Here is a 25,055-nt window from a genome sequence, read left to right as displayed (position 1 = left end):
AATGTTGAATTTGAAGGGACCTTTTGGTTTGTTCATACCCCCTCTAATTTCCAGATAGATCAGCCTATGCTCCGATAATCCCCCTGAGCCCACCCATTGTCTAATTCCCTGCCCCAAGTTTAGCAAATGTTCCTTGATGAGGAATATATCTAGTCTTCTGGAGAAATTGTTCACCCCTGATATGTTATTCCTCCAAGTATATAGGATTTTTGGGGATGGGATATCAATAAGATTATGATCCTCCAAAATGGTCTCAAAAAAATCTGAGAGGTTATCTCCTTGTGCATTGTTCCCCCATGATTCCGCAAAGGCAATGGAGAAATTTAGGTCACCCACCAAAATGAGCTTGTCCTTTTGAGGGATGTGTGATTCTAATAATCTACTCCAAAAATCTTCCCTATTGTGACACGGGCCATATATGTTGATAACCCTAAGCTCAGAATCAAATTCAAAGGAGTATATGTCTACTCCTAGGTGGCTTGAGCTCCCCCAAGTATTACAGATTCTGATGGAACGGTTTTTTATGCCCAAGGCGAGTCCCCTAGAATACCCTGTTGCATTAAGGGGTGTAAAAAGTCTAACCAGGTAGCCATGATTCAAGAAGGTGGGTAATAACATAACCTTGACCTAGGATTTCTTGAAGAAAAAGGATATCAAAGGGTTCAGATAAGAGCAATCTGCTCATGGCTAGTTTTTTGTCAAGGCTAGCCAACCCTCTACACTTAAAGGAGAGAAATTTCATGGAGGAGGGTGCTCATGGGTATTCACTACTCTAAGTACCCAATCGATGGAATGTTGTTTGCCCATAACAATCTCTTCCCGAGCTTGTAGCTTAGATTTGGATAGGGAGAAGGGTCTACCTCTAGTCAGCTTTAAAGGAGGGGGAGAGGTAATCAAGCCGATACCCAGGGTGTCAGGGGCCTGTGATCGAAGCCGAGAGCAGGTGGGGTATCTAAAGGATGGAGGGCTAGGATGAGGGGGGGGAGCATGGATGAGGGGGTTGGGAAGAGGTTCTTTGGGAAAGGATGGTGGAGTGCAGGATATGATCGGTGAGGATGGTTTGATAAGGCAATCCACAATTATGGGAGGGTTGAAGGTGTGAGCAAGGGACTAAACAGAACTTGTATCAATGCAGTGTAGAGAAACAATAGAGTAAGCAAAGGAAGAGATTGTATTCGACATACCCATAGAGAATGCAGCCTCTGCAGGCGCCCTTGCTCTAGCTAGAGGAGGATAGGGTGCACCGATAGGTGCCTTACCCTACTTCTTTCTGATCTCCTTAGTAGGTGCGGGTACTGCATCTGAATGTGCCAAATTCGCAGCCTCTTCCGCCACTATAGGGCTACCTTGGGATTGTGAGATTTTCTATGGAGTTTCCTTCCCCTTAGCTCCCTCCTTCACCTTCTTATTTAGAGGAAAGTCTTTGAACAAGTGTCCCACCTTGTGGAAACATCTGCAGAGGAAAGGGTCTCCTTTGTAATCTAGAATTTGTTGATAGGAGAAGGTTTTCCATTGTAAGGTGATATGCTCCTGAAGGTCGCTCTGAGTATCCAGATGAATAAGTATCCTGGCATATGCCATCATGCCGGTAGCTAGATATGATCTATCATGCTCTAGGTAGGTTCCCAAAGTGTTGTCGATGTGCCATAATATATCTTCTGACCAGAGTTGAAGGGGTAGTCCACGTAGCCGAACCCAAATAGGCCCAACTTCTATCTGTTCTTTTTCTGGATCAAAAAGAGGGCTCCAACACTGGAGAAGAACTGGAGCATGCTCAAATTTCCAGAAAGAAGACAAGACCCAATTTGTGTGCTCGACTCTAGCAAAGCACAAAGCAAACCAACCCCTAACAAAAGTTTGAACAAAAGTGAGATCCGCCAGGTGCTGACCCCATACCTCAGAAGTCCACAGCCTGAGCCTAGCCGTTGTGTAACTTCGGCCGTGAATCCTTCCAACCAACACTCAATCCACCATGTCCATGGTGTCGCCCCACTGTATATCCTCCCCGTGTCTAAGCATAACGTCTTTGCCTCTAGCTCTGAAACACTTCCTCTTTTTTCCCGACCGAGTCGGTTCTTTAGGGGCTTCTGATCGATCCTACGAGTGGTTAGGATTTGTAGCAAGGTTATCAAGGCAAATATGGTCGGCCGCTAGAATTGGTTCTCAAAAGCGGGGTACCATCGCGTAGCTACCAGATGAAAGCGCCTCAGGTACAATAGCTTGTAGGTTACCCTAAGCCGAGTTGAGGTGCCCCAAGGGGTTGCTTATAGATCCAACTCGATGGGATGAGAGGGGGGTTTGTGAGTTTGCAGCCTCAAGGTTTGGGTGGAAGTAGGCTGACGCATAATTTGCAGTCAAGGGTAACTGAGGCGGCGAGGGAGGAATCAGCGAGATCAGAGAAGGCTCAAAGAAAGTTATAGTGGAGTAGGAAGGTCCCAAGATTGAGGGTAGACCCGAAATGGTAGCCAATAGATCGTAGCAGAAGGGTAGGAGGTCATTTGAGATGGAGCAAGGAGTTTGCTAGATATTTACATTCTCCAACGAGTCCTCCGTATAGTCTACTAGGTTAAGCTCCATACCTATTCCGAGATTTTCTCCACCAACTGCCTCCAGGACCATCGTAATCATCGCTTTGTTGTGAGTGTTCAAAAATCGGTGAGTAATGCAGTAATTGGGGAGGAGGACGGGGTAACCGTGCTATTACAGAAGGCTTCAATGGGATATAGGAGCCGCCGTGGTTGAGGTAGCCAGAGGTAAGCAGACAATGATAGCTAGGGCACGTAGGTTGGGTAGGGTGCAGCCGTGTCGCTCAGTTGCAAAAAGCTCTAACCCTTTTGAGACAGGCTCTGCAGCTCCATGGCCCCCCTTCTGGCTCACCGTTACTGTTCTCATGTATAGACTGTGGCTGCATTTATCTATGCATCAAGTGAGCCTGCTAATAATTTGAGAGTAAAAGTGTGAATGATAGAGAGGTGATCAAGAACAAAACAACTACGGTAATAATAAGCTAACACAACACCCTTCCTTTTACTTAAATGTGTAACAAGTACATTATTAATAATCTCAAATAACGTAATTTTGATAAATAAATAAGTGTATTACAATGCCTTGTGATACATGTATTTATAAGAGTCTATAACATATCACATCACTCTTCATCTATGCTCTCTTTTCATATGTTATCGACTTACGACGTTTCCTTTGCAACATTTGGTACAGTTGCTAATATATTAAAATATGAACACTTTATATCACATCAATAATTCACAAGAATGTAATGTGTCAAAGTGACCCATTTCTTGTTACATCAGAACATCTTTCAGAATAGCATATTTGATAACAATAACAACAAGAATGCAGAAATAGTGTTCGACCCAAACATTTGAAAAAACTTTAACTTCTTAAAGAAAATACTTTTTTCATTAACTTATCTATCAACTCCCTTTTAAAGTAATTAATATGAGTCCTATTTCATATTTTGTGACAAACATTCAAATGAGTAAATTACCAGAAAAATATGATCAAGAGGATGACCATAGATAACTTTAAAAGTCATAGGAATTTGTATATCCTAACAATAGAAATTAAATAAGTCATACAATGAGAATTTATCACTCGTACTTTTATCCAAAGCTTCAGGTCTAATACTTATGCCATTACATTACCTTACCAGAAAGTCAAGCAACTTTAGTTGTCCTTTATGTGAGGGCACGTCTAACAACTTCAAAGTAAATGGCAGCCATACAACTAAACATTCTAAAAGGTACATACAAAATTAGTTCTGTGAAAGCCCTCCCAACTGAATCAGCAGGTATAAATCCACGTGATAATGTTGATAGCATGAACCCACTAATATGATATGTAACCATAAAGGTTTCGTTCTTAGTTGCATCCAATATATAGGTGGCAACCTTTTCCGGTGTCTCTGCTTGGCTGCGATTGTACAAGCCAAATACCTTTGACATCTTCAATATCTCTGTATGAGTCTCTAAACCACCTGCATTGTATTATTGTCACAGTTAGAATCTACCTATGTCATGTATGTAAGTATGGAATCTAATTACCAATTTTCTTACTTACAATAAAATAAAATTATACATATAATATTAAAAACATGTATATAATAAACAATTAACAGTATATTATAATATAAGAGATTTCTCCATTTCATCCTTTGTAAGTCATGTATAGGTTGAGGAAAGACGACTATCATTAAATTCAGAGTATATCTTTTAAAAGCTCAATTGCGTTAGTGGTAAGTCATGTATCTTGAGGAAAGATGACTAGAAAAATGATAGGGATATGGGTCTCGGTAAGTGAATATAAAATTTTGTGGAAAGCTGAATTGTGAACATGTAAGTTAGTAGAAATAAATTTAAATAATAAAAAATTTAAATGTATCTTATTTGGTCAATAATTAGTGTAGTTATTTATTTAATAAAAAGCTATCCTATCTAATTAGGGTATTTATTTAATAGAGTAGCTCAATTTCGCCATTGACTATGTTGAAGAAAGATGACTATAAAGATGATAGGGATATAAGTTTTGGTAAGTGAATATTAAATTGTGTGGAAAGTTGAATTGTGATTATGTAAGTTAGTAGAAATAAATTTAAATGATAAAAGTTTTAAATGTATTTTATTTGGTTAATAATTAAGATAGTTATTTAATTATAGTTAGTAAATTTTGATAAACATCAAAACACAGATTAGTTATAATTTTATTTTAATTTATTATTGTTATTATTAATAATTATAAAAAGAATTAACATATAAAATTTATTCACATTTCAAAAACACTTAATAATATTCTTAATTTTGTAACAATATTTTAGTAAGGAGATTTTTAATTTGTAAATAGGGTTTGTTACAATACCATGAGCTAATACCATGGCTTATTAAATAACATATACTAACAAGCGTAACTCATTTCATATGAAACTTGTCCACACTTTATTTAATTAATCCATTAAATAGGTAAAAAAATATAACTATTTTGGAGATGAATCTCAACTTTTGGTTTGTGTATATTACCAAGAATATTCTAAAATATTATGTAAATGTTAAATCTCTACCATCCACCTAATAATTATTGATAATTAAACTTTATTCTAAAACAAACATGCCTATTGGTATAATAATCATGATGTAAGTGATCATTATTTGAATTACATTCAAAGTCTATTTGAAATTTTAAGTAAAGTTAAAATTAAATAATATTTAATTAACGATGGAAAAGGAAGTCAATGGAAATGTTGTTTTTATGGTAAGGATGATGAAGAAGTTAATTTTTTATTAGTTTATTGGTGAAGATAATGCATGTTTGTTAAGTTATTGATTATTTTTTAATGTGTGGAAGGTAGCTAAGTGTTTGGTGTACTTTCTCCAAATACAAGTTTTAGGCAATTTGGTTAGAATTGTCTTTGACATATGGGAATTGTTTTGGTATATGGTAATTCTATACTAGGCATTATTTAAAATTTGAAAAAATAGATGTACTTTTAGAAAAGTTTATATATATTTTTTTCCATAGGGTAAATTTTATGGAGTTCATGAAAATTTGTTCTTATATTACCAATGTTTATTTTATTTTTTATAGTAGTCACCAAAGAGAGACACTTTTGATTTTTGAGATTTGACTTAACAATCTTTTTAATGATGATGATGATGATGATTAAAGTCCACTAAGACCAATGTAGTCTATCCGACCTTAAGACCACTGTGGTCTATTATCTTCATCTTCAAAATGATATCCTCCTTTGCATCTAATGGTTTAGCCATTCTTATGCGATATTTAGTTAAGCCAACACTGATTTTGGCTAGAATTTGAAGCAATTTTAGGAAACATTTTATCTTCCATGTTATTTAAGCTCTTTTTATATATTAAATACCTAACCATAAACAAGCTCTCCATAGAAAAAAAAACTAACTTTAATAAAAAAAAAATATAAATATTTTTTTTAATTTTAAAGCTATATATCATTCAAAATTATTATTAACACCTTAGTATAAACAATTTCCCCACCTTTTCGCAGCTAAACATGTCACATTCTTATCCATGAAATCTGAGTTGGTAAGGCAAAATGACCATCCGGATTCTCGTTATAAGTTAAAGGGTAAGGAAAAATGACCATCCGGATTCTCTTTATAAGTTAAAGGGTTTGAAAAATTATTTATAGTAATAAATCAAATGAATTATTGTAATCTAAAGGTTTTATATAAGAAAAAACGCATTTTTAACCACTAAGATAAACGTTAATATAAATGAATGGTGCAAGAGACGAGGCTCTACTTATACTTACAAATGGGTAGATGTGAAGATTTATAAGAAACAGAGTCTAATGGATGCAAATGGGTGGCTGTTGAGATCTCTGGTTAAATTATAAGAAAATAAATGTGTGAATCCATATTACAGCTCATTTGTAATAGTGAAAATTCCATCACGTTCTCTAGCTATGATATACTTTAATTCTGAATTTAAGCTTTTTGGTGAAATAAAAGTGTAGGCTCATATTAAAGGGTCAAGATTGCTTACTCGCATCGATGATGGGAGTCTCCACATACCCAGGGTAAAAAACGCTCACTCCGATATTATAAGGCATCAATTCAAGTCGAAGAGCCTCAGCAAGTCCTTTCACGCCATATTTAGTTGCAGTATAAACAGAAGCCCCATACTGCGCGTACTGCAAAGCCCATAAAAGGGTGAGTCCATTGCCACAGGTTTATGAGTTATACGAAATAGTTTTTATAAGATAGTAATTTTTTTTTATGAAAATATATTTTTGATATAAATTAAACACATTTTTAAACATCACTACTGAAATTTAATTAAAACTAATTAAAACTATATATATATATATATATATTCTTATATGGTAAATTAGAGGGTTAATAAATTGAAACTCTGATCACAAAAAATAAAAACCATGTGCAACCTAAAAACCAAATTCATGAATCATACCAGACCAGCCAAAGAACTGACGAGAACAACGGACATGGGCGGTCGGGCATGGTCTTGGTCTGTGCGATGCTTCATCAAGCGAAGAGCAACATGCAGAGTGTTTACCATCCCTGATAAATTTGTGTTAATCGTCTCATGCAAATCTTTGATGGGAACTTCATCTATAAATCCAATTCTCGTCCACCCAGCATTGCAAACAACCACATCAATAGGTCTCCATTGAAATGATTGTTGTATCGCATCCGAAAGAGTTTCATAATCACTCACATCAGCAGTCTGTATAGGAAAAAAGTAATTCTAATTTTAATCTGAGTTTGGAATTAACTCTATTGTAGATTTCAAGAATAAAATTTGAAATTAACTGTATTACCGATTCCAAAAATACTCAATTAATCTGGAACTTCAATAATAATAGACCATGAGAAAAACCTATCCAAAAGTATAGAATTGGAAAATCCAATAATGAAGGACAATGAGAAAAACCTATCCATGTACCTTTGTGAATATTCTATCAGCACTGATAGTTTTATTATCGACCAACTTGTCTATGGCCTTCTCCAGTTTGGCAGAGGTTCTGGCTATCAGAGTAACGAAAGCTCCTTGAGATAGAGCCTCTTTGGCAATAGCAAGGCCAATACCACTGGACCCTCCTGTTATTAGAACATGCTTCCCCCGCAGAGTTTTCAGACATGGTGAAGGCTTCCAAAGCAAGGTTACCCCAACAAAAATAGTAAAAAGAAAAACAGTAACGGTGAGTATAGTTGCAGCCAATTCCATCGTGACGAGAGGATCAGGGTTTCGGACAACGCCAATATGTCTTGAAACAAACGCAAGCACCTGTGTATTTAGGTTCGAGATGAGCTGGTTCTGGTGAGAATTAGATAGACATTTATTACAGAATTGTTTGGTTCTGGTTCTGGTTCTGTTGAGAATTAGATAGACATTTATTACAGAATTGTTAAAGAATAATACTGTTGCATGGTTGGGTCAGTGGGCTTTTAGTGCAGCAGATGTGATATCAATGTTTACAGTTGGCCACCTGCGTACATTTAGAGAAAGGTACTGACTTGTTTAGGTTATAGTTTGCAGGTTATGGTTTGGATATTGCACTGGTCAATCTCGTGGGTCAAGGGTCAATGGTTGAGCATAAAGAATAGTAGGATCTTTGTGTGATTTTTGTGTGAATCCAGCTATCACAAGGGTTGAATATCATGATTAACAATGGCCCAGCATCGTATATGTTGGTAAAATCAATAAAGAAGCACCAATGGCATCATGTTGGTAAAATCAATAAAGAAGCAGCATAATGGCATATGCATAAAATTTGGCAGCTTATGGCTTCTGTATTGGGGCAGTCAATCTTATGGCTCAAAAATAAAGATTCTCCAAGACAACTACTTGTCCAGGTAACCCAGAGTGATTAAAGTTACCTGTACTAGCTTTTAAAACAAATTAAATTACATATATAAATTTAATAGAAATTAAAAATTAAAAATTATTATTTTATTTTATTTTATATAATTTTTGTTTTTAAATTATGTATTTATAAAATAAGATTTTTTATCATTAATTTTCTAGGGATTTGAGATTATTCCAATTCTAATAAGTTCTTCCATGTTGAAATTATTTCAATTTTAATAAGTTTCTCACTATTATTTATAACACTCATTTATATATAAGTAAATTTTATTTAACAAAATTGTCTATTACTTTAATAAATTTAATAATTTAGATTCGTGCCAAGTGGCTCCCCACCTACCAATTTCCTAGGGATTTGATATTATTCCAATTCTAATAAGTTCCACCATGTTGAGATTATTCGAATTCTAATAAGTTCCTCATTATTATTTATAACATTCATTTATATATAAACAAATTTTATTTAACAAAATACTCCATTACTTTTAATAAATTCAAAAAATTAGATTCATGTCAAGTGGCTCCCCACCCACCAATTTCCTAGGGATTTGAGATTATTTCAATTCTAATAAGTTCCTCAATATTATTTATAGCATTCATTTGTATATAAGCAAATTTTATTAAGCAAAATGGTCCATTACTTTTAATAAATTTTAAAAATTAGATTCATGCCACCTCCCTCCCCACCCACCAATTTCCTAGGGATTTGAAATTATTCCAATTCTAATAAGTTCCTCCATGTTGAGATTATTCCAATTCTAATAAGTTCCTCATTATATATATATATATATATATATATATATATAAAGAGGCATTTTCCATCAATTCTGGCCTTAATATGTCCCTCAAGGTGTTCGAAGATCATATTGTCTACTCCAATCTTATGCTCACGCTAGAAGAATGTGGCTACAAGTTGTGAATGCTAATGTGGTCTACAAGCTATAAATGCTAGGTCTTTTTCTATTAATAACAAAGTTTTCCATACCATATATAACAAGGTATTTTCCTATAATCTTGGAAACAACTTACTTCCATGTATTTTCCTATAATCATGGCAACACTTTACTTCTCAACATACATATATTTGTATGCTGCCAAAAGTGTCTCATATTGGCAAATTTAACATGTACAACCTTTATGATGAATTTGGGCATTTGATATTTGATATTGGATCACTAGGTCGACTTACGAGACCTTGACTCTCCGGAGGAATATGTGTCGTGACACAAATGAGGAGTACAAGGTTTGACCCGCTTATGCCACGAATATTGCTTTACTTTTCAAATACAAATGTATAAAATTAGTTCAGCTATGAATTTGGTATGTCCTAGGTTTTTAGTGTAGGATTAGTGTAGAATTAGGTAAGGTAACATGAATGAAATTGTCGTTTAAAATTAATTAGCAATATGTCCTAGGTTTTTAGTGTAGGATTACTGTAGAATTAGGTAAGGTAACATGAATGAAATTGTCGTTTAAAATTAATTAGCAATCATTCGATAACAAATTTTCAAATGACAAGTTGATCTTATTAGTTTTTCTTTAAAGATCAATATTGATTTATTTTAATCACAAATCTAAGAAGTGTTTAGAGTGATATAATTTCTTCTTGTGTAAATTTTTTTAAAATGCAAAATTTGCAAAAAAAAATGTTTGCATCTCAAAGATAAAATTGAAAAAAAAAAATATAGTCCAAATATAAAATAATAACATGACTAGAAATGCTTAAATGTTTTAATCATGAAAATTTATTTCTTTTCATTTACATATTAGTTGACATTCAAATATTTTACTTAATATGACATTAAAATATTTTACTTATGAAGTATATTGCTTATATTAATAAGTTCCATGATAGGTTCTTCCATGATTAATAAATCTATAAATTATAGCTGATGTTTTGAAGCCTATTTTTATTTTTAAAATTTAAATGCATTATATTATAAATTGACTATAAGTAAAATGGATGAAGTAAAGATATAAAATTGGATTTTTAATAGTAATAATATAATATTAATTATTATTAATAGGATTCTTATATTTATATTAATATTATTGATAATAATATTAATAACATTAATTCTTAATATTATTGACAATATTAATTCTTAATATTATCAACCACATTTATTAATGTGGTTTTACTAGTTAATATTTGTGTGAGTTTAAGGTTGGATGGTGAAGATTAAAAAGAGAACAACAATTAAACCTCAAATAAGATACAGTTTTTATTTTCGTAAATTATGGTTTGAATTATGTGTGAGTATTTTTTTTAAGCTAGTACAAAAAGATTATATTAATATATAAACGATTTTACATGGATAGTATGAGAATTCAAGATGTTGATTATCAAAAACAGAGTCCCAATATTAACATCAGTTACATCCATACTCTTTGAGTAGACCAAAAAACCTATAACTCGGAGATGATAATGAAGGAACATGGCAGCTCGAGTGCCATGAAGAGACTATGCCACTAGATATAGAGCAGGGACACTATCCTATATGAGATATAACATGATTACAAGACCGTTCCAACAGAAGAGAAATTTCCTGCAAACAAAGCTACATATAGATGCCATTAGGAATCTCAAAAGTTGGACTATACACTATTTGTGATAGAATAAAGCAAAACACATACCATATCAACCATATTGCCTCCATCTACAACATTGAGTGAGAAGAGAGATATACCAGTATAGACCTTCAATAAAATTGTAACAACATTTTCTAGAAGGACAAGGCTTACTTAAATTGACAAAACCACACACTAGAAATCCACTTTAGTATGATATGATCACTGAAGAAAGAGGCGATGTAGTATATGGAGGAGAAGTAGTATTCGATTGTGAATTGATGAAAGCGGGAGGCCCCGTGATTTCCTCAGATTCCGATTATGAAATGACATATTTCTCCACTCTGTGCATACATGAAACTATATCATCAAGGCAAAAAGGAGCAATCTTGAGCATTCTCTTCATATCTTCTTGACCTGCAAAATTTTTGTAGTTATCCACCTGCTTATCTCGCAAGACCAAGCAAAAGAGTGTATCCAATTGCTGGTGGACTGTAAGTGAGTGTAAGAAATGAAATCCCTTCTTCCTAAATTTCCTTGGATCAGGAATCCATTTAAGATCTGTGACCCCCACTTCGAAATTATAGAAGTGAAGTTTATCAGCAAAATCTCTTGACTCAATATGTTGAATTTCCTTTTATACATCCAAAGGGACTGAGTCAAAATAAGATGCTACTGAATTCCATTCAAATAATCGTCGATGATGAGAAACTGAACTACTTGCCCCTCGCCATTGACTTTCCATTCTCTGTCGAGGAGGAATTGTCACAAAGGGGAGCAAAGAAACATCATGAATTTAACCACTATAATGACGAACAAGACAATACCCCAAAAAGTGGGCCATTAGCCTAAACCACCATGCTGGTTGTTGGATGGATGGTGAGAGTTTAAGGTTGAATGGTGAATATTAAAAAGGAGGACAAGGATTGAGCATATCTCCACTGCTCAATCTAGAATCTCTCATCCAATTCCTATATAGGAAAACTATTATTTTATTATTTTACATTACTTATTTTTCTTATGTGATTATAAATATATAAAATAAGATACAATTTTTATTTTTCTAAATGATAATTTGTATTACTGTGTGAGCTTAAAGTCAGATGGTGAAGATTAAAAAGAAAGAAAAGGATTCAAGTTCTCCATGATTCAATCTGGAAACTCTCATCCAATTCTTAGCTCTCATACAATTTATATCTATGGCATTTGAATATTTATATCTACAATTAACAAAAACATAGTGATAGTCTAAATATATAACTGAAATAAATTTGAAGTTTAATATATCAATACTTTTTTCCTTCCTTACCTATATTTTTTAGCTTCCTATGAAAAATTGAAAACATCACCAAACGATAAAGTTTCTATAAAGGGAGGCACTGTTTATTTGTTTTATATTATGATGCTAGCAAACAAACCTTTATTTGATATTCTACCTAGCTTTTTTAACTCAATTTGTTTTATCTAATTGTATAAAAAATTGAAAACATCACCAAAAGGCAAAGTTTCTGTAGAGAGAGGCACTTTTTGATTTTTTTTGTATATTATGATGCTAGGAAATCAACTATTATTTGATATTCTAAGTAGTGGAAATTTATTTGATATGCTGCAAGAGTTAGATAACGCATTCTTTTTTCTGGTAAAGCCCATATTAATTTGGGTTTGGTCAACGTTTTTTGCAAATTTTCAGTAGTTTAACATTGCAGGTTGAAATTTATTATTTTTATTGGGTGTGGAGCCTGATTATCTTCTTTATTCAGAGGTATCACCATGTTGGACCCCTGTTCCTAGCGGGACAGAAACGTGGCCCGTTTAATCGCCATCCGAAGCTAAAAATAGATGTAAAATTTCCTTGTAAAATATTGTAATTTCAAAGTCAATCTAGGTCGTTCATTAGGAAGATGATCTGACGGTAGAAGTCATGTTTAATTTAGGGTTTTTTTCCCTAGAAGGAAACCATAGGTTTATATGAGGGAATTTTATTGTGGTTGTGTATTATTATTCTGAACGAGAAAGAGAGAGGAGACTGTGTGAAAGGGAAGAGGAAATTACAACTAATTTTTTGTAGGTTGTATCTCTTCATTTTGTTAGATAATATAAAGGAAGGACTGGCTGTTTCTCCGTGGATGTAGCTCAAATTAAGTGAACCACATATATCTGTGTCTCTCTTGTTTTATGTGTTTTCTGAGTTTGTGTTTCTGCATTATTTTATGTGTTTTGTTGCTCTGTAATATATAATTTTCTAACAACTGGTATTTGAGTCGAATGCCTATTTGGCTGAGAAACTCACAGGAAAGAAGGGTTCTTGGTTCGAGTGGGAGCAACAGTGAAAGATTGTAAGTTGAGGGTTGAGAAATTTAACAGCCAAAATTATCAGTTGCGGAAAATGTAGATGGGAGATTATATTTAAAAAATATATATGTACCTACCATTGGGCGGAAAAACAAAGAAGCTCACGAGTATGATAAACGTAGAATGGGAGATTCTTGATAGAAAATCACTTGGAACAATATGGTTGTTCCTGGAAGCTTCAATAGCCTTTAATATTTCAAAGGAAATGACAACATAGGGTTAATGACAGCATTGGCCAAAATATATGAATAACCCTCGACCTCAAATAAGGTATTTCTTATGAACTGTTTGTTTAATATTAATATGTCAGAAGGTGGATCTATTGTTGATAATTAAATGAATTTAATGCAATTACCAATCAGTTAAGTTCTGTAGGGGTAAAATTTTATGATGAAACTAGGTCTCTATTAATTGTGTGCTCATTGCCAGAAAGTTAGAATGGTTTAGATATGGCTATTAGTAACTCTGTCTCTAGATCTTGTACTTTAAATTTTGATGATGTTGTCGGTGCCATCCTTAGTGAGTAAATGCGACGAAAAAGCTCCTGTGAGACATCAAGTAATGCTTTGACTGCAGAGACAAGGGGAAGAAAAATGGAAACAGGAAAGAGCCCAGGATATCACAGTAAGTTAAGGAAAGGAAAATCCAAGTCCAGATCAGGGATAGTGTGTTAGAAATGTGGGAAGAAGGGAAACTTGAAGAAAGACCGTAAGTTTCAGAAGGGAAAAGAAGGAGACGCACAACAAGAAAACAATCATAAAGTGAATATGACAGGTGATGTGTTGCAAGATGATTTGATTCTTTCATTAGAAGATATTATTGACGTCTGGGTGGTAGATTCATGGGCCTCATTCCATGCCACACCTGATAGGAAACATTTTCATGATTATTTTCAAGGAGAGTTTTGACAGGTTCGTTTGGGTGATGGTAAACCCTGCAAAATCATTACAATGAGTAAAGTTTTCATAAAAAAAAGAATGGAAACCAATGACTTTTGAAGGAGGTAATGGATGTTCCAGATCTGAAGAAAAATCTAATTTCAACAGGGCAGTTAGGAGGTGAAGGTTGTGTAACTACTTTTACAGATAAAATGTGGAAGGTCACTAAAGGAGCCCTGATAACAGTAAAAGGAGAAAATGTTGGTACATTGTATTTATGCAATGGAATTTCTAATTATGTTAATGCTTTAACCTCCACAAGAGCAGATACAACATTCTGGCATTAGGCTTGGGCACATGAGTGAGAAGGGGATGCAAATTATTCACTCAAAAAATTTGTTGCCAGGTTTGAAGCATGTTGATTTGGATTTATGTGAGAATTGTGTTTATGGAAAACAAAAAAGACTCAGATTTCTCAGAGTTGGGAAATATAAGAAGATCTAAAAATTAGAGATTATGCATACAAATGTATGAGGAACTACTCAAGTATCATCTCTCGGTGGATTTTGTTATTATGTTACTTTTATTAATGATGCAACTAAAAACTTGGATTTATTGCATTCGAAATAAATCTAATGTATTTGATACTTCAGAAAATGGAAAGCCTTGGTTGAGAATGAGACAAAAAAGAAGTTGAAGTGTCTCAGATCAGACAATCGAGGAGAATATTGCAACAAAGAGTTTGATAAGTACTTTTCAGAGCATGGAATTCACAAAGAGAAGGTGGTTCAATGAACACCACAGGAAAATGGCATGTCAGAAAGGATGAACAGGACAATCATGGAGTGTGCAAGGTGCATGAGATTGCATGCAGGGTCACCTTTACAATTTTGGGCAGATGGTGTAGATACTATTATTTATATAATAAGCAAAGGGCCTTCAAGATCCTTGGATGATGGTATTCCATAGGAAGCATAGACAAGTGAAAAGGTAAACTACTCATTTTTAAATACTTTCGGTTGTGAATCCTTTGTCCAAATTAATAAAGAAAATAGAATAGAGCTTCAGGCAAAATCAAATAAATATACCTTTATTGGATATGGTGTTAATGATTTTGGTTATCACTTATATGATTATGAAAATCACAAAATCATTAGGATTAGAGATGTCATATTCAATGAAAAGGTCTTGTATAAGGATGAGATGTAGGAAAAGAAACATGAAAAAGAAACACAGAGAATATACAGTGCTTGATGAGATCACAGAAAAAGTAAAGGTGTTTGAAAACATTAATGAACAACAACCACAACAACAACAAGCAACTCAAACATCTGGAAGTAGTGTGAGAATATCTACGAGGATAAGTAGACCCCCTGAACGATACTCTCATTGATTATATTAGGTATTGTTGACTAATTCTAGTGAACCAGAATGTTATGAAGAAGCAATGCAGGTAGAAACCAGGAAGAAATGGGAGCTAGCCATGAAAGAAGAGATGGACTCCTTGGTACATAACCAAACTTGGGACTTAGTTAGGTTACCTCCAAGTAAAACAATATTGCAGAATAAATGTGTTTACAGATTGAAGGAAGAAGATGGAGGTAGAAAGAGGTATAAAGCTAAACTTGTGGTGAAGGGGTTTACGACAGGTATAGACTTTGATGAAATATTTTCTCCTGATGTTAAAATGACATCAATTAGAACTATTTTAAGTCTAGTAGCAGGAGAAGATTCACATCTTGAGTAGTTATATGTAAAGAAAAATTTCCTCCATGGGAATTTGGAGGAAGAGATCTATATGCAGTAGCCACAAGGGCATGAGGTCAAAGGGAAGGAGAAATTAGTGTGCAGGTTGAAGAAGAGCTTGTATGGCTTAAAATAGGATCCAAGGAAGTGGTATCTAAAATTTGACAGGTTTCTGTCTGAACAAGGTTATAGTAGATGTCACTCTGATCATTGTGTTTACCTCAAAAGAAAAAATGATAACAACTATATTATATTGTTATTGTATGTAGATGAAATGTTTGTTGCAGAGTTTAACATGCAAGAAATTGGAAAATTCATTTGCAATGAAAGATTTGGGTGCTACAAAAAAAATCCTTGGTATGAGAATAACTAGAGATAGGAAAAATCACAAATTAACATTGTCTTAGAGTGAGTACATACAAAAGGCATTGGAAATATTTAATATGCAGAATGCAAATCCAATAAACTTTTGGATAGCCATTTCAAAATAAGTAAGGAGATGTGTCCCAAGACTCGGGAAGAGATGGATTACATGTCTAAAGTTCCATATACATTAATAGTTGGAATCTTAATGTATGCAATGGTCTCCACAAGGCATGATATTGCACATGTAGTGGGAGTTGTAAGTAGGTACATGAATAATCTAGGAAACGAACATTGGATGGAAGTGAAGTGGATTCTTAGGTATTTGAGAGGTACCACAAATCAAGAATTATACTTTGGTGTTTTGGACATTTCTCTACAGGGACATACTGATGCAAATACGGTAGGTGATAAAGATAAGAGGAGGAGCACCACATGGTATGTGTTTACTGTAGGTGGAAAAAATATTAGTTGGGTTTCAAAAATGCAAAGTGTTATTGCACTTTCAACGATGTAAGTGGAGTATGTTGCTGCTACAAAGGCTAGTAAAGAAATGATTTGGTTGCAAAGGTTTATAGATGAATTGGGTAAGAAGCAAGAGATGGGTAGGTTATACAGTGACAAACCGAGTACCATTCATCTCGCAAAGAACTCAACATTTCATTCGAAGACTAAACATATACAACTCAAGTGCCATTTCATATAGTCAATGTTGGAAGATGGATAGTTGAATATGGAAAAGATACACACTAGCAGAATACTGCAGATATGTTAACAAAAGTTGTAACTAGGGAGAAATTGAGATTCTGATCAGTTTCAGTTGGTCTTCAAGTATGATGATGAAGATGAGAAATAACCAAGTCCAAAGTGGAAGAATTGTCCAACAAATGAAGTAGTAATGGGGTTGCTATAATCAATCTCCAAGTGGGAGATTATTGGGTGTGGAGCCTAATTATCTTCTTTATTCAGAGGTATCGCCGCATTGGACCCCAGTTCCTAACCGGGTGACAATGCTAAGCCCCCCTGGCGAGGTTTCGGGGGCAACAACCTCACAACTAAATATATATTTAAAATCGCCTTGTAAATTATTGTAATTTCGCAGTCAATATGGGCCATTCATTAGGTGGATGATCTGAAGGTAGAATTTATGTTTAATTTATGGTCTTTTTCCCTAGAAGGAAACCCTCAATTTATATGAGGGAATTGTATTGTGGTTGTGTATTATTATTCTAAGAAAGATTAGACAAAGTAAGGATCAGGCAGAAAAAAGGTGCTCGAGAGCTCTGAAGATGAACCCTCATCGCCCACCCGCCGCCTACCTTCCTTCGACCGCCGTCGGGCCTCTCCTCGGCCCTGCCGATGATGGTGATGTACGCTTCAGTCATGGAACATTGGTATCTTCCTTCAATGCTGACCCGCATGTTCTCCATTCTCTTCTGAGAGCTCCCCTCACTCTATTATTTTCCGCTCGGGACTCTGGGGCAGCCAAATCTCGGCCCTCTGCTGCTGCATCTCGTAAATTCCGCCCCCTTCAGTTTTCAGATGCAACGGCTAAGGACGAACATGCAGAATATACTCCTGCTTCTCCTCAGGCGGCGACTCTTGGGAAGAAATCTTATGCCCTAGAAGGCTGCTCTTCCCTATTAGTACCTCCTCTGACCCCCCAGAATTATCGATACTCTGCGTATAATCTTCAGAATTCCTTCAGCTCCCTGGAACTTCCTAGATGGAGCATCTGGAAGCTCTATTGGGTGGAAAGCAATGACAGACTTAATGACCTTTGGACTTTCTCATCATCTACTCACAAGTCCCTACGTCAAGTTCAGTAAAAGAAGGCCCTTCAAAGCACCTGCCTCCTCTCGTCTCAGATCTGCAGAGGAAAGCGGAACTCTGTCTTCTCTGCCTCGTTCCAGATCCAAATCATGCTCATCTCTGGAAAAACTTTGCTACAATGGGTGAGCTCGTCGGATCTAGTGCAGGACCTTAAGCATGTTCTGGAATTCAAGTTGGGGATTCCCTCTTCATCTCAACGACTCTTCCACGAAGGTAAACAACTTCAGGATCTTTATCCCCTCTCTTTTTACAGCATTAAGAGAAATGCATCCATTATTTTTACCCTTCGTCTGAGAGGGGGAGCTGTTGGACAGTCATCCTCAGCTAAGGCATTTTCATACAAAGATGTTGTCCATGCTCAGATGCCTAAGAAAACAGCTCCACCAGTTCAGGCTCCCAAACCTTTTTTGGTGGACAAACTGGAGGAAACCCCCTCCATTGAAATAATGCATCCAACGCTGGATGAGAAAACCCAAAAGTTTGCAAAGCATGCCATTATTTGCAGGTTCAATGGGCTATGGCCTCGCACAGCAGACCTCTACCAATGGATTCACTCTAACTGGACCAACAATTGCAAGGTTCTGTTATGCTCAAAGGGCTTCTTCATTGTAGTGTTTGCTCTCGGTGAGGACTACCAAAAAGCTTTAACTGTAGGCCCATGGTTTTGGGGCTCAGCAGGTTTATTCCTCACCCCCTGGTTCCCAGATTTCGATCCCTCTACAGCAATCATCACCAAGCTCCCCATCTGGGTCAGACTTCCTAATCTCCCGGCGCATCTATGGCACTTTTTTGTTGTATCCCAAGGGATTGGCAATTCTCTAGGCCACTTTATAGACACAAACATCTCTAGAGGGGAAAAGGGCTTATACACCTTCGCCAGAATCTGTGGAGAAATAGACATGAGCAAAGGTCTCCCTGACCAGATCAATCTCAAAATTGGAGACTTCCATTGGACTCAATCCTTGGATTACGAGAACACAACCTTTTGCTACCGAAACTGCCATCACACAGGGCACCTTCAGAGCTCTTGTCCCACGATGACTGCCCAAAAGAAGAAGGCCAATCTTAAGCAGAAATTCAATGACCCTCCCCCCATGGACGATTTTGATTTCATCTCGAATGAAGAGGAGCAGAATGAGGAAGGAATGGAAGCAAAGCCGGCATAGGATCCGCCCTCGGCTGGGTCTGTGGATTCGTCTGTCCAGCCAATCTCACAGAAAAGGAATCATGAATCCTCTAACTCGGATTCAGATAAGGAAACCTCTCCTTCAGCCCAACTCAGTTTTCAAATCATGCCAGCTCAGCAGCGCCCTCCTGAATGGGTCAAAGTTGGTAAAAAGAAAGGGAAAAAATGTTGAATAGTTGATTCTACCCATGTTGGGTAGAATCCTCTGCTCTGCTCTTACTCCTCTGATCTTCTTGTTTCTCTTGGCTGTAACTTCTTATTGTACTATACGTCCTCTTAGTAGAATTAGTTTTTACTGAGAAAAAAAAAATTATTATTCTAAGCAAGAAAGAGAGAGGAATTTGTGTGAGAGCGAAGAGGAAATTACAACGGATCTATTGTATGTCGTATCTCTTCATTTTGCTGGATAATATAGAGGAAGTACTAGTTGTTTCTCCGTGGACATAACGTAAATTGGGTGAACCACATATATATGTGTCTCTCTTGTTCTATGTGTTTTGTGAGTTTGTGTTTCTGCAATATTTGATGTGCTCCGTTTCTCTAAAATATATAATTTTTTGACAATTTTTTAACAATAATTTTATTTATTTATCTTCAACTTGATTGGTTGGAGGTTTATTTTGTAATGATAGAAAGAGTAATGTTTTCATATCTTCTTAGTCCCTGCCAATGCGACTCTAGCAATCCATTTTCTTTTGACTAGTCTCATTAGTTGAGCTTTGACCAATATATTTTCTAATGTTTAACTTTCTAAAATATATATTTATTTTTTAACATTATTAAAAAACCAATTTGTAATCTTCCTATTGGTTCATATTTTGAATGTCTTATTTCCACCTTCATGACACGTGCAATGGAGTATAATGAAATAATCATTTATTTAGTCGAACAACATAATGAAAAAATATTTTTTTCAGCGAAATTCTATCCCATACCCGAAGTTTGTGCAACTACATTTTTCCGATAATATGAGAGCTTTGTCAACGTAACTGTTTTTCAGTTATCTGTGAATGGTGTAAGATACGAAAATTTCATCACTTTGGTTGAGTACCCACATGAAGAGAAAATTGTTGAGCAAGGGAATCGACCCTAGTCCCATCGTCCCCTCAATCCCTAATAACGTCCTCATTGGCAGTAGATGATACACTAATTTACAGATTTATAACCAAGAGCAAGTGATGACCACTGTACATAATACCCAAAATGAGCCTCCCGTTATTTATTGTAAACTTCTGAAACCCTGACGGGTTTCGATTCCGGGGCAGTAGAAAGCTCTTCGCTCACATATTACAATGAATTGATTTTTTGATTTCGTTTCATGTTGATTTTTAGTCCATGGTTGGTTCGTTCATCCTCCATATTAAATCAGGAAATAATTGAACTATGTGCCTTCAATTTTTCAAGGCAAGAGACACAACAACGACTTCAAGTCAATCCCATTTAACTCCACATTTATTTATTCTCATCATATATTATACCTCTACCGCACGTTCAACTTGACATTTTATTATTCCCTTTACGTAAAGGTAATGTATACCTTGGCTTCTTTTAAAAGTTGTTCTTATTGTCCCACTATCTTTAGGACACAATTTTGCATTGTACAAATCTTTCCTTCAAATATATCTATCCAACATATTACATAATTGAATTTCGTTGATAGATGATCCTCACAAATTTATATGTTATCCAAGGAAATTCTCCTAGATTAGTTTCCATCTCAAAGGTATCTAATAATAATGTGTTGTCTTATTTACTGTTTAATATTTTGATTATGTTCAAATAATATTTAATTAAATTTCAACTTAGATTTGAAATTCAAAATATATATAAGATTTTTATTGTCAACCCATTTTATATGTTATGAAATGTGTTACTCTACGACCAAGAAATTGTATTTTTAATTTTCTGTAAAATATCAAAAATATGTTTTCTATAAAATACCTACACAAATGTTCAGAGACAAGAGCAAGGTTAGGAAAAAAATATAAATGAATATGCATTAGAAGCTCATTACTCTTGAACCAAACAGTGAGTTTCTTAATAAGGTAGCTGATTTAAGATAAATAATAGTCTTATTGTCATGTACATTTAAGATTTAAGCATCGGGCAATAGGATATTTTGTATGTGTACAAACCCTAAGACGGGTAGTCCTTCTTTGGGCAAGACGACACATATTTCCATTGGGTCTACCATATAAACTAAACAATGTGCATGTCACACCTTTTATAAAAATAATTATATACATGTATATTTTTGGTGACGAGTGGAAACTAATTAGTTAGATATGGGCAAGTAAGGAGATGATTTGAAATTAATTTTTTTTGGAGAGAACAATTAATTTTCATAATGCTGGTAAATTATACCGCTAAACCTAAAATGTTATATTATGTTATATTATATTATTTTATTAGACATATTATTGTGATGTTATGGTCCAATTTTTTTTTTTAATTGAAAGCGATACCTGAAATCATGGGTGAGTGTGTCTTGCATACATGATATTTTTTTATCATTATTTTCTTTGTGTATTTCAGATAGAAATTTTATTTAGTTTAGGATAAAAGTAATATTAAATGATTAGTATTAGAAATGTTTAGTATGTTTAGTATAAAAAATAGTTAGTTTATTAGGAGTTGTTTTTAGTATAATTTTTTTAGATCTTTTGTTGTTAGAATTCAGTGGAAAAATTTGAGATGAAATTTTGATTTGTGTTATTTAAAGTGGGGTTTTGACTTTATATGGATTCAACATCCTTAAAATCCCCTAGGACACTTAGATTGTGCAGGGGTTACCTATTCGGCTTGTGATTTCAATAAATTCTTGCCAATTTTAGAGAAATTAAACCGAAAAAACCCACAAAAAAAACTTCCAAAATGTCTCACTAAAAACAACTCGAGCTTATTATACATGCTATGTTACTATAATTAAAATAGTTTTAAAAAATAACTAAATCATAATTTTATTATTATTTAATTATAAAAGTAATTAATATATAATTTGAACATATATATGAAGATTTATTTATTATACATGTTATGTTACTATAATTAAAATAATTTTAAAAATTAACTAAATTATAATTATTATTATTATTATTATTATTTAATTATAAAAATAATTAATATATAATTGGAACATATATATATGAAGATTTATTTTTATTAGCCTTTGCAATGACTTTTTTCTTTTGACTACTCATTGGTTGAGCATTGACACACACACATATATAAACATTATTAAAAAACCAATAACTAACTAAATTATAGTTTTATTTAAAAGTATTATTATTTAATTATAAAATTAATCAATACATAAGTTGAACATATATAAATTTAGAAAAACACATATATAGATTTAGAAAAACATAAAACAAGATTTTCAACCATGGAAATTTGTCTTTATTAAACCCTACCAAGGGAGAACTCTAACAATCCATTTTCTTTTGACTATTCATTAGTTGAGCTTTGATCGATATATTTTCTAATATTAACTTTATAAAATATATATTTATTTTTTAACATTATTAAAAAACGAATTTGCAATCGTCCCATTGGTTCATATTTTGAAGGTCTTATTTCCACCTTCACTACATGTACAATGGAGCATAATGGAATAACCATTGTGTAGCCATATTCAATGCCACAAGTGAGGTTTTTGCAACAACATTTTCCCGAAAGTATGGAATAACCATTGTGTAGCCATATTCTATGCCACAAGTGAGGTTTGTGCAACAAAAGTATGGAAGCTTCGTTAATGTAACTATTTTTCAGGTCTTTGTGAGTTGCTAGAGACATGAGAACTGAGGTTTGTGCAACAACATTTTCCCCAAAGTATGGGAGCTTCATTAATGTAACTATTTTTCAGTTCTTTTTGAGTTGATAGAGACATGAGAATCACAACACCAAGGTATCCTCTGCTTATCCTTTTTCATGGACCTTTTTGTGTGAGTTGATAGAGACCTAAGAATCACAACACCAAGGTGTCCTCTATTTATCCTTTTTCAAGTATCTTTTTGTAAATTAGTATTTTTTTGCAAATTTGTGTTGTAGGGACTACGCTACCAAGCAACACTTGTTTTGTAATGTTTCCATATCTTGCGACTATGGTGGTTGTTATATAATTAGTTTAATTATATGTAAAACATGGTATAATAATACCAATGCAAATTTGGAGAAGAAGAGAAAAAAATGAACTTGTCTTTTCTACATTCTAAAGAATTAAGTTTCCAAACCTACATCAAAGCTTTATATATATATATATATATATATATATATATATATATTAAATTTAGATATCAACTATATAAATGGATCGTTTCTCTTTATAATTAAATATAAGTTTTAACATTATTATATAAGATAAATATAAATTTTTAAAGTGTAACAAAAATCTTTTCTTTATAACCCAAATATTATATATTTTCATTATCACTTTCTATATTTTATCATGTCAATATAACCAAATTCCAACGTGAATAATGTACATATAAATTTCTACTCTATTATTACATAATAACATATTTGAGAAAATAAACATGAATAATAACATATTTATAAAAACAATAAATTTAAATAATATATATGTAAAGTTTTATTTTATATGATAATATGTTTATTAATAAATATAAATTTTTACGTAATGCATTTTTTAACCATATGCATACAAATTATGATTTCTTCCCTTTGTTCATATATATAATTTTTTTATATGAGATCAAAAAAATTTAAATTTTACTTCACATGCTTCTTTATATGCCCTATTACATACTAACCTTTTCTCTAACACTTTCATATTCTTCTTTTAAACATTCAGATTCATTCACACGATAAAAGACAAATCTCAAAATTAAAAATACATATAAATTTGTTTTTTATTTGCTATTAGATGCTAAAGCCACATAAAATTGTAGGTGTCTTTGAGTCATTATCAAATCAAACTTGCACTAGAAGGTTTTCCATAATATTAAATGTATTAACTATATTTATACTAAGTGAGAGGGACTATGTACACTTGTTTATAATGGAATTATAATTGATTCATGTTAAAAATATATAAGAATTTTGGATTCAATTTGTGTAAGGAAAAGAGTAAGTTGAAAATTATGAATGTGTATTTTACATTTTAATAAATAGTGTGGTGTTATCACTCAAAAGTTTTCCTTGGCTATGAAAGGAAACTCATTGAGGTAACCTTCAAACCGCTTTGGGATTAAAAGATGACACTTCAATCTGGAGAGGGATTTATCCTGAAGTCTAAGCTCAAGGTCACTGTAGTAGTAGCTCAATAATACACTCATTGGTTAGATTTTAGTTCGTATCAAATGATTTTAGTTTGGAAAGGAAAGAAAATGGACTATTGGGCATGGAATCTTTGATAGAAAAAATATATCTTTTAGTCACCGGTTATCTGAACAACTCTAGCAAATACAAGATAAGTTATGGTCTCTTAGACAAGTCATGATCACGGTATGGTATCTGATTTCTACAAATGATATCTGAGCTGAAAAACACATAAGCATTTTGAAAAACATGATCTTGAGCATCCATAAGAAATCCAATTCATATATTTTTTTTTCAAATATTGAAGATTTAATGATCAAAGTCTTGACTATGAAGAAAATAAACACAGTGTAAAAATGGACAGAAAACCATTCACACATGAATCTTTGGAAATTACACATGTAACATTGCTGATAACAAATATATTAATCTAAAAAAAGCATACACAAAATTTGTCTCTTCAAAAA

General features: G+C 33.7%; 1 protein-coding gene across 1 annotated transcript; it reads right to left on the bottom strand.

The window, feature by feature from the left end:
• Positions 1-3,676: 3,676 nt before the first annotated feature.
• On the bottom strand, positions 3,677-7,815 carry LOC149242679 (3-dehydrosphinganine reductase TSC10A-like). Its single transcript, XM_089367713.1, has 4 exons — positions 7,456-7,815; positions 6,961-7,236; positions 6,535-6,682; positions 3,677-3,997 (listed from the first exon to the last, which is right to left on the bottom strand). Exons 1-4 carry the CDS (start codon positions 7,735-7,737, stop codon positions 3,699-3,701), a joined length of 1,005 nt encoding a protein of 334 aa, XP_089223839.1. The 5' UTR covers positions 7,738-7,815; the 3' UTR covers positions 3,677-3,698.
• Between the last annotated feature and the right edge of the window lie 17,240 nt (positions 7,816-25,055).

Source organism: Pinus tabuliformis, chromosome 8 (genome assembly GCF_031772625.1).
Source record: "Pinus tabuliformis cultivar Carrire ecotype Pingquan chromosome 8, CPIR1, whole genome shotgun sequence".
NCBI classification, from domain to species: domain Eukaryota; kingdom Viridiplantae; phylum Streptophyta; class Pinopsida; order Pinales; family Pinaceae; genus Pinus; species Pinus tabuliformis.
The sequence above is the reverse complement of the archived record's forward strand: the minus strand, read 5'-3'. Positions and strand labels throughout refer to the sequence as shown.

What these genes read in the sequence shown, in the direction of transcription:
- LOC149242679 (XM_089367713.1), bottom strand. Translation starts at nt 7,737, where the DNA reads ATGGAATTGGCTGCAACTATACTCACCGTTACTGTTTTTCTTTTTACT. An exon ending in CTGATAGAATATTCACAAAG is followed by an intron (nt 7,237 to 7,455) that starts GTACATGGATAG and finishes TTTCCTATACAG; the next exon opens with ACTGCTGATGTGAGTGATTA. An exon ending in TCAGTTCTTTGGCTGGTCTG is followed by an intron (nt 6,683 to 6,960) that starts GTATGATTCATG and finishes TGGGCTTTGCAG; the next exon opens with TACGCGCAGTATGGGGCTTC.